Genomic DNA, 8,196 nt, shown 5'->3' with positions numbered 1-8,196 from the left:
TTTTTCTACGATGACCAAACACAAAAAAAAAAAAAAAAAAATTGTTTTAAAAGTGAAAGAAAAAAGCTTAAAATATACCTTTTAGTTTGGTCGTATGTGGAGGCCACATCAGTTTTGCCACAGGGATCATCTGTTGCTCTCCACAGCCAGCCCCAGCCCTCCTTTTCTTAATCTTGGAAAAATAAGGAATTCCCCCCGCACGTGAGTCAAACCAAAGATTCTAGATGCTAAGCCCTATGAGGGCAGGGCTCCAGGCTGTCTTTTCTCACTGGAGTACTGAAAGAGCCTGGGAACCCCCTGACGTAGAGTTTTGGTCAGCCTCATTAGGAAACCATCAGCTGAAAGCCTTCAATAATAATAAGTAACATTCATTGGCTGCTAACTACGTACCATGCACTCTTTCGAATGCTTTACCTGAAGTTATGCATTGACTCCTCTGTGCAGCCCTAGGCGATAGGTACACAGTAGTCAGGGAACTAACACAAGACCAGAAAACTAGTAAGCAGAGCCAAGGGGCTCCGTGCGCCCTGCTGTTAACCTCCATACCACGCTGCAGTGGCTCACAGTACTGTTGAGATAAAGCCCTGAGTACTTAGCTAAGCCCCCAAGGTCCTGTGCAATCTGACCCATCACAGCTCTGTAGCCTCACGCTCTCTGCACCTGATCATGAAACGTTTACTTTTCCCCACACACCTCTGCACCTTTGTACTTGCCTTCCCTTGTCTTCTTTTCATTTTTTTTTCTGCGGTACGCAGGTCTCTCACTGTTGTGGCCTCTCCCGTTGTGGAGCACAGGCTCCGGACGCGCAGGCTCAGCGGCCATGGCTCACGGGCCCAGCCGCTCCGCGGCATGTGGGATCTTCCAGGACCGGGGCACAAACCCGTGTCCCCTGCATCGGCAGGCGGACTCTCAACCACTGTGCCACCAGGGAAGCCCCCCTTGTCTTCTTTGTTGCACCTTATTCCCTCCTCTGGTCCTGTCTGCCTTCTTCATCCCTAGCTAATCCCCATTAGTCCTGCAAGGCTTAGCTCAAGTGTCCCCTCCACCATACTGGATGCCCCTTTCCTTGTTTTCTACAGTACCAGTAGGTACCTCTGTCATTGCCATCATCGCACTTCAGATGTCATTTGCTTGTTTGCCTGTGTCCCCCTCTAGAGTGTAAGCTACCTGAGGGCAGAGATCTTGTCATGTTTGCCTGTGCATCCCTCAGCGCTTAACCCAGTGACTGGCACATGGATGTTTGTTGGATGGTTGGATGGATGGATGGATGGATGAGCAGTGAGATGGACAAGTGAATGGATGACAAATAGATAGGGAGATGGGTGCTTACAGAGAAGTCTGGGAGGAAGACAGGGATTGAGATTTGATTGGAGGAAATGGAAACCATGCTCTGAGCCAGGCTCTCCTGTCCTCATCTCTGCCTCCTTCTGCCTCGCCCTTCCTCCCACAGCTTTACCTGAACCCTCTAAGTATGGATGGGGCTGTGTTACTTATCCTGTCCATCAAGAGGAACCCCAAATCCAAGATGGAGGACATTGACATTTCCGTAAGTGATCAAATTGTTTGCTTGTACTTGGGAGCAAGCCAGTTACCATGGCCACTGTGCCAGCTCTAGCCCTCAGGGCCCTCACAGAACTGCTCCATGAAAAGGCTACTCCTTTTAGAGTACATCTCTGCCCCTTCCAGAGGTCCTTTCCGTAGAAGTAGCCATTCGGTCAAAAACATCATGGTGTGAAAGTATTTACCAGATCCTGGGAACCCAGGACCTGCACCCCCAACAGTGGGCCTGAGGGCAGAGAGGAGGAACACCAGAAGCAAAGGCAGGGGGACCCCCAGAACAGACTTGTCTACCGTCAGCTTTGTCGATGGATGGCTTTGGGCCTTAGAATGCTTCCAGAATCACAGGATTTTTAGACTCTGAGTATTAAAACATGTGCAGACCTGTGTTTTCATTTCATGACTCAGCCTACTCAGAGTAGTATTTGAGTGTAAAAAAACCTTGATGGAGGAGGGAAGCCTGAGGAGGTGACTCCGCTCTGCCAGCTACTCTCGCCGGAATCATCCTAGAGGTGGGAGCTGGTGCCAACAATATCCTATACTTGTCTACTATTCTATACTCTTTTTTTTAGCCCCAAAGTCATTTTATAGACACCAGTTCATTTAGTCCTACCCTGGGAGGTAGGTAGAGTGTATCCATGACCTAGGGCTGCCATGGCAAAGTACACAAACCAAGTGGCTGAAATTTATTGTCTCACAGTTCTGGAGGCTAGGAGTCCACAATCAAGGTGTTGGTAGGGTTGGTTCCTCCAGAAGGCTGTGAGGAAGAATCTATTCCTGCTTCTCTCCTAGCTTCTGGTAATTTGCTGGCAATCTTTGCTGTCCCTTGGCTTGTAAAAATACCACCCTAATCTCTTATCTTCAGCCTCAGTGGCTTCTCCCCGTGGGCGTGTCTCTCTCCATATCCCAGTGTTCACTTTTTTATAAGGACACCAGTCATATCAGATTAGGGCCCACCCTAATGACCTCATTTTAACTTGATCACCCGCCAAGACCCTATTTCCCAATAAGGTCACATTCACAGGTACTGGAGGTTAGGATTTCAACACTTTTTTTTGTGGGGGATACAATTCAACCCATAGCAAGTACATTTCCTCATTTTCCCATTTTACATGTAAGGAAACTGAAACAGAGAGGTTAGGTCACTTGCCCAGGATCACACAGCAAGTGAGAAACACAGCAAGGAGTAAACACAGAGCTTCTGCCTCCTATTCTAGAGTTCTGTAAAGATACAGTGTTAAAGTCCTTTTACATTTGTTTAATGCCACACAAATGTGATGTTTTGTTAAGATTTTAATACCTTACAATTCTATCAGTGATGATGTTTTGAATTTGAAACCCAAGCTTTTTGGAACTGAATAATAAGTAAAAATTGCCACCAATTATAAAACAATACCTGCTTTTCTTTTCACTTTGTTCCCTCGCCCCTTCCTCCCCACCCCAGGCTCCTTCCTGCGCTCATGGGTCTTCCTCTTCAGAGGCCCTCTCTCTCCACCTTCATCCTGCAGCTGTGGCCTGCAGCCCGTAAAGCTGCCTCTGAATCTCAACCACATTTTTTTAGTGCAGGTTGGAAGGTATGAACCCCAGCACTGCCTGTCTGAGGAAACGTTAGAAATGGTGCTGTTTAGGCCCCAAGATGGCATATAAACCCATGAGCTGGGATCTCACTGCCACTCCACCAGCCTTCCAGAACAAATAGGTCTCGATTGGACTTTTCCTTCCCTTTTATCAACGATGCCGCCGTAACTCTAAGTGGTGTTGGAATCCCTTCATTGTAGATGTTTCTAGAACTTTCTCTAGAATGTCTCTAAAGGGGAGGGAGTAAGTCTTCAGCCCTTAAGCATGGATCTAATTCTTTGAAATGACAAAAGATACTGAGAACCACATCTGAGGAATGAAGCAGGTCGATCACACTGAGGGAGGCCAGGTTTGATCAAACACCGTTTCACAGACCACATGTTCTCCTGCAGCCTCCAACCCGGCTCAGAGGCCACTTTCACAGGGGGGCGTTCCCAGTGCGTTCTGAGCCGTGACGGGATGGTTGGAATGAGGGATGCTCTCTGCCACGGCACCTGCTCTGAAGACCAACACTGGTGTAGAAATGGGCTTTTCAGGGCCTTTGTTTGGGGACCAGTCTCGTAACCCCACAGCTGTGTCTCATCTGTCACACACAGACACTAATGCTCACCTTCTGAGAGCAGAGTGAGTTGACAGTATGTGACAGGCCATCAGCACCCAACAAGGACATCTGATCAAAACACATGGGAAACTTACAGGTCAAACCGCAAGCTCTAAAAGCGGTGAACCGTCCCAGTCTAGCAGCAGCACCGCAGAACCAACTAGAAAAGACAACACGCTGACTTTGCTTGGGAGAGTCCGCTGGTCTGGGAGGTGGCACGATGGCAGTACCCTCCCCCGGACGGCTCCCCTCTCTCCCTGCTTCAGAATGTGCTGGTGTCAGAGCAGTTTGTGAAAATACTGGATGGGGTGTGTGCCGTCCACCCCCAGCTGGACGTGATGTACAAAGCAGTGCAAGGCCTCTCTAACAAGAAAAACCTCTTCACGTGGACGAGCCCTGTGAAACTGATCCAGGTGAGCCCTGCTTTCCTCTAAGAGCCCCCAGGGACCCCTGGAAAGAGCTGACCTTTGGTTCCGCTTCCTAGAGTTTCTCCTCCCCCAGAGCGTCTGCACAGTCCTCGCTGACAAGGAACATCTCAGCTGTGGAATATTCCTTTCGGCTCCCAGAGGAAGGACTGAGAACTGGCTGAAGTGGGAGGGCCTTGGAATAGGATGGTTTCTACCAGCCAGGCTCCTCCATTGCAACCAAAGACGAGTGACTGAAGTGCTCTGTACTTCAGTCTCTTCACCTGTAAAATGGACATGATAATAGTACCCACCCCAGCAGGGCTGCTGTGAAGATTAAACTCTATACTACACATGACTTAGAACAATGCTTGGCAGGCAAGAAGCACACAATTCATGCAGGCTCTTTCCAATAGCTGGTAAGGATGCCACGACGTCCTGACCCTGCGGTCAGGATGGCTATCTGGTGGCTTCAGCTAACAAGGAGCCCTCAAGTGTTTTATACCTCATGGTCACCTTGCCCCTGGCTCAAGTCTTAGATTGTGTCTGACAGTCACAGGAGGCGGATGAAACAGTGGAAATAAAAACTCAGAGAATGTTAGAGCTGGAAGGGATGTTATAGCTCCTCTGGTCAGACAGCCTCACAGAGCAGTGACTGCCCAGGCCTGGTGTTTCTACCACCAGCTCTCACCTGCTGCTGGATGCAGGACCATTACCACCTGAGGCAGCAGGAGCTGGGAAGGTGCCCTGTAAACACGGTTCTTCATGGTGTTTGCCACTGGGGCTGCTTCCTGCCCCTGGTTGGTCTGCTCTATGCCTTAGTTTCCAGAACCAAAGAGGAGAGCTCTGGCATGAAAACTATCATTGTATGAAAAGTTCTAGAAGGCAAAGTGGTATCAAGTATCTTTATATCTTTTCAAGTAATATGATGGAACCGAGGGGAAACCTGTTTTGCAAGAAGAGTGGGAATGGGGTTATCTGATGCAAAGTGGGAGCTTGCTCCTTGTTTTAAAACAGTGTAGAAAAGGGACCCCAGAGGAGAGCCTCAACAATACATACAATGTAAACCACAGTCCTTCCCCTCGGGGGCCCGACAATCGGGTTGGGAAGATGGGACAGATACAGTCATTTCTAATAGAAAGTGTCATATGATAAATAATAAACAAGTGACAAAGGTAGCAAATACAATCCAAACTAGAGGCCACTGCAGACAAACAGAAAAGGATGCTTCCTGGCAGAGGTGGGGCTGGGCAAGGGCCTTGACAAGGGGAAAAGATGCAGGTGAGCGACAGAGAGAGGGAGGGAAGAGAATGCCAACCAGCGAAGGAGCAGAGCGGGAGTCGCTCGCAGTGTGTCTGAGGCGTGGGAACCGGACCGTGTGGCTCTGGTCTCACAGGGAAGCCTGGGAGTCAAGGCTGCAAAGAGAGGCTAGAGCTGGATGCAGCTGTCCCCGGATTTTAGGCTCAGAGTGAGGTCTGAGTCCACAGGGAGCAGGGAACCAGTGCGAGTTGTCGAGCAGAGGTTGGGATGTAAATCCAGCAGGACCGAGGGGTAATTTTTCTGGCAACGGGGAGGGAGATGAACTGAGGGGGTAAATATGAGACTGGGAAAACCAATGAGGACACTATTGTAGTATTCCAGATCTAGAACGGTAACTTGGCTGAAAATGACAGTGAGAGTGGAGGTACAGATGTAGGAGATATCTTTATGGAGCATCTCCAGGACTTGGTGAGTGGTTTTGTGTGTGTGTGTGTGTGTGTGTGTGTGTGTGTGTGTGTGTTGGGAGAAGGGAGGTGTGTGGGGAGAGGAGAGAGCCAAAGATAACCCCCAATTTTTAAGCCCAGTGGACTAAAAGAACGGTGGAAACATTGCCAGCAGTAGGGAAGTCCTGTGGGGAAAAGGGACCGCCCCCTGGCCCCGCCTCCCGCTCTGGCCTCATCCCTCCCATCCTCCCACCCTCCTCTACATTTCAGCTCCACTGGATTTCTCCCCATTCCTTTTTTTTTCTTTTTTAATTTAATTTATTTATTTATTTATTTTTGGCTGCATTGTGTCTTTGTTGCTGCACACGGGCTTTCTCTAGTTGCGGCGAGCGGGGTCTACTCTCCCTTGGAGTGCGCGGGCTTCTCATTGTGGTGGCTTCCCTTGTTGTGGAGCACGGGCTCTGGCGTGCAGGCTTTAGTAGCTGTGGCACGTGGGCTCAGTAGTTTTGGCTCGTGGGCTCTAGAGTGCAGGCTCAGTAGTTGTGGCGCACGGGCTTAGTTGCTCTGCGGCACGTGGGATCTTCCCGGACCAGGGCTCGAACAAGTGTCATCCTGCATCGGCAGGCGGATTCTTAACCGCTGCGCCACCAGGGAAGTCCCTCCCCATTCCTTTTTGCATCAGTTCTCTCTTAACATTAACTCTGAGTCCCTCTGCCTAAACACCCTTCCTCTGTGTCTCACTCACTCCTCCTCACTCTCTAGGTCTGCACCGGAGTGTCACGTCCTCGGGCAACCCTTGTCAGGTTTCCTGGTCAAGAGTATATGCCCTTGCCACACGCTCCTGCAGCCCTCTCCTTCACCCTTTCACCACAAGACTCTGAACTCCTCCAGGGCAGGAGCTATGTTGGGTCTTATCAAAAGCACCTACCAAAGTAACAGGCCCTTATGCCCATCAAGGCTCTTAGTTGCTGACCACAGAATCCACTCCGCTAGGTTAAGCAAAGAGGAATCTATTACCAGCGATAGACCCCAGAGACATTAGGAGGGCTGAAGAAAGACTCTACGTTTAGATTCCAGAAATGGCTCCCCAGACACCCCAACTGGCTAGCCAGGACGACTGCTGCTTCTGCCTAGGTCAGGAAGCCGCCGAATCAGGGATTGCCCGCTGAATTCGGAAGGCACCCCCATGGCTGCCGGCAGCCTGCTCTCTCCAGATCACAAGGGTCACACATATGCATCACCCAAGGGCTTGGCGAAACCCATCCCATTCTGACCCGTAGCTTCAAGGGGGCTTGGGGAATTCTGGTTTTTAGTTTTCCAGCCTCTGTGTTATAGAGAGGCGGGCTGTGAAGGAAGCGGAGTGGGTGTTGAGAGCCCGCCCATGGTATCTGCCGCAGCACTCAGTAACAGATTGCAGAATTCAGCTGACTGAGGTTTGCTTTAGACGTGTAGGATTGAGGTGTCGGTGGGGTTCAGCATGGACTTGCGAGCAGCTGCTGGGGATGCAGAACTGGAAGCGTAGGTGGGATTCACCCCGGGGTGGGCTGGTGTAGGCAGCACACACCAGAGAGGGAAGTGTGGGGAGAGGAGAGCAGGGACCAGGGACTGATCCCCAAGGACTTCCTCTGTGAGCAGGGTGTCTGCAGAAATATCTCTCGAGAAAGCTGGGCCTTGCCTATGGCCTTTCGAGAGTCAGAAGGGAAAAGAAACAAAAAGATACTAAAAAAGGACCCAAAAGAATATTTTAATAGTATTGGAAAATTCACAATATATTAATACTGTACACTTTATAAAACACTATGTTTAATAGATAGATAGGGAGACAGGTAGATATATAGATAGACAGACAGACAGGTAGATGAAAAAATATACATCAAGGTGCTACCTCTGGATGGTGGGGCTGGATTTATGGGTTATTTTTAATTTTCTTCTATTAATCTATACTTTCCTTAAAATGTGAGTAGGGAATATCTTTGAATTGAAAACAGTGAAATATTATTTTTAAATACTCTAACACAGTATGTCTCCATATAAGTATTCGTATAAAACGATGAGAATTCTGTGAACACCGGGAGCCTGTCCTGCCTGTCCCACTACCTGGCTGCGGTTCGGTCTTTTGGTCTCTGACTTAACAACAGCCCACCCACGTACATAGAGCACCATCTCTGCTAGTCTGAGCAGGACAACTTCAAAACTAAATAATACACGTAAACATGATCACCGCCCTATTCCCTCCAAACTGTTCCCGCAGTTCGCTCAGCAGTGTTGACTCCAGTCCTTCCGCCTGTGGAGCGTGGAATGGGAGGAGAGCCTGCTCAGTGCGGGTGGGGCGGACACGGAAGCATCGTGGCGT

General features: G+C 49.5%; 1 protein-coding gene across 1 annotated transcript in view; it reads left to right on the top strand.

The window, feature by feature from the left end:
• The window catches only part of LRRC74A (leucine rich repeat containing 74A), a 77,533-nt gene that overhangs the window by 20,519 nt on the left and 48,818 nt on the right, over positions 1-8,196 (top strand). The window contains exons 10-11 of the mRNA XM_024737798.1: positions 1,451-1,546; positions 4,003-4,149. Coding sequence (XP_024593566.1) covers positions 1,451-1,546; positions 4,003-4,149 — 243 coding nt within the window. The remainder of the gene's footprint in view (positions 1-1,450; positions 1,547-4,002; positions 4,150-8,196) is intronic.

This window comes from Neophocaena asiaeorientalis, unplaced genomic scaffold (genome assembly GCF_003031525.2).
Source record: "Neophocaena asiaeorientalis asiaeorientalis breed wild unplaced genomic scaffold, Neophocaena_asiaeorientalis_V1.1 scaffold49, whole genome shotgun sequence".
Lineage (NCBI taxonomy): Eukaryota > Metazoa > Chordata > Mammalia > Artiodactyla > Phocoenidae > Neophocaena > Neophocaena asiaeorientalis.
Note: the sequence above shows the minus strand (reverse complement) of the source record. Positions and strands in the feature narration are given on the sequence as shown.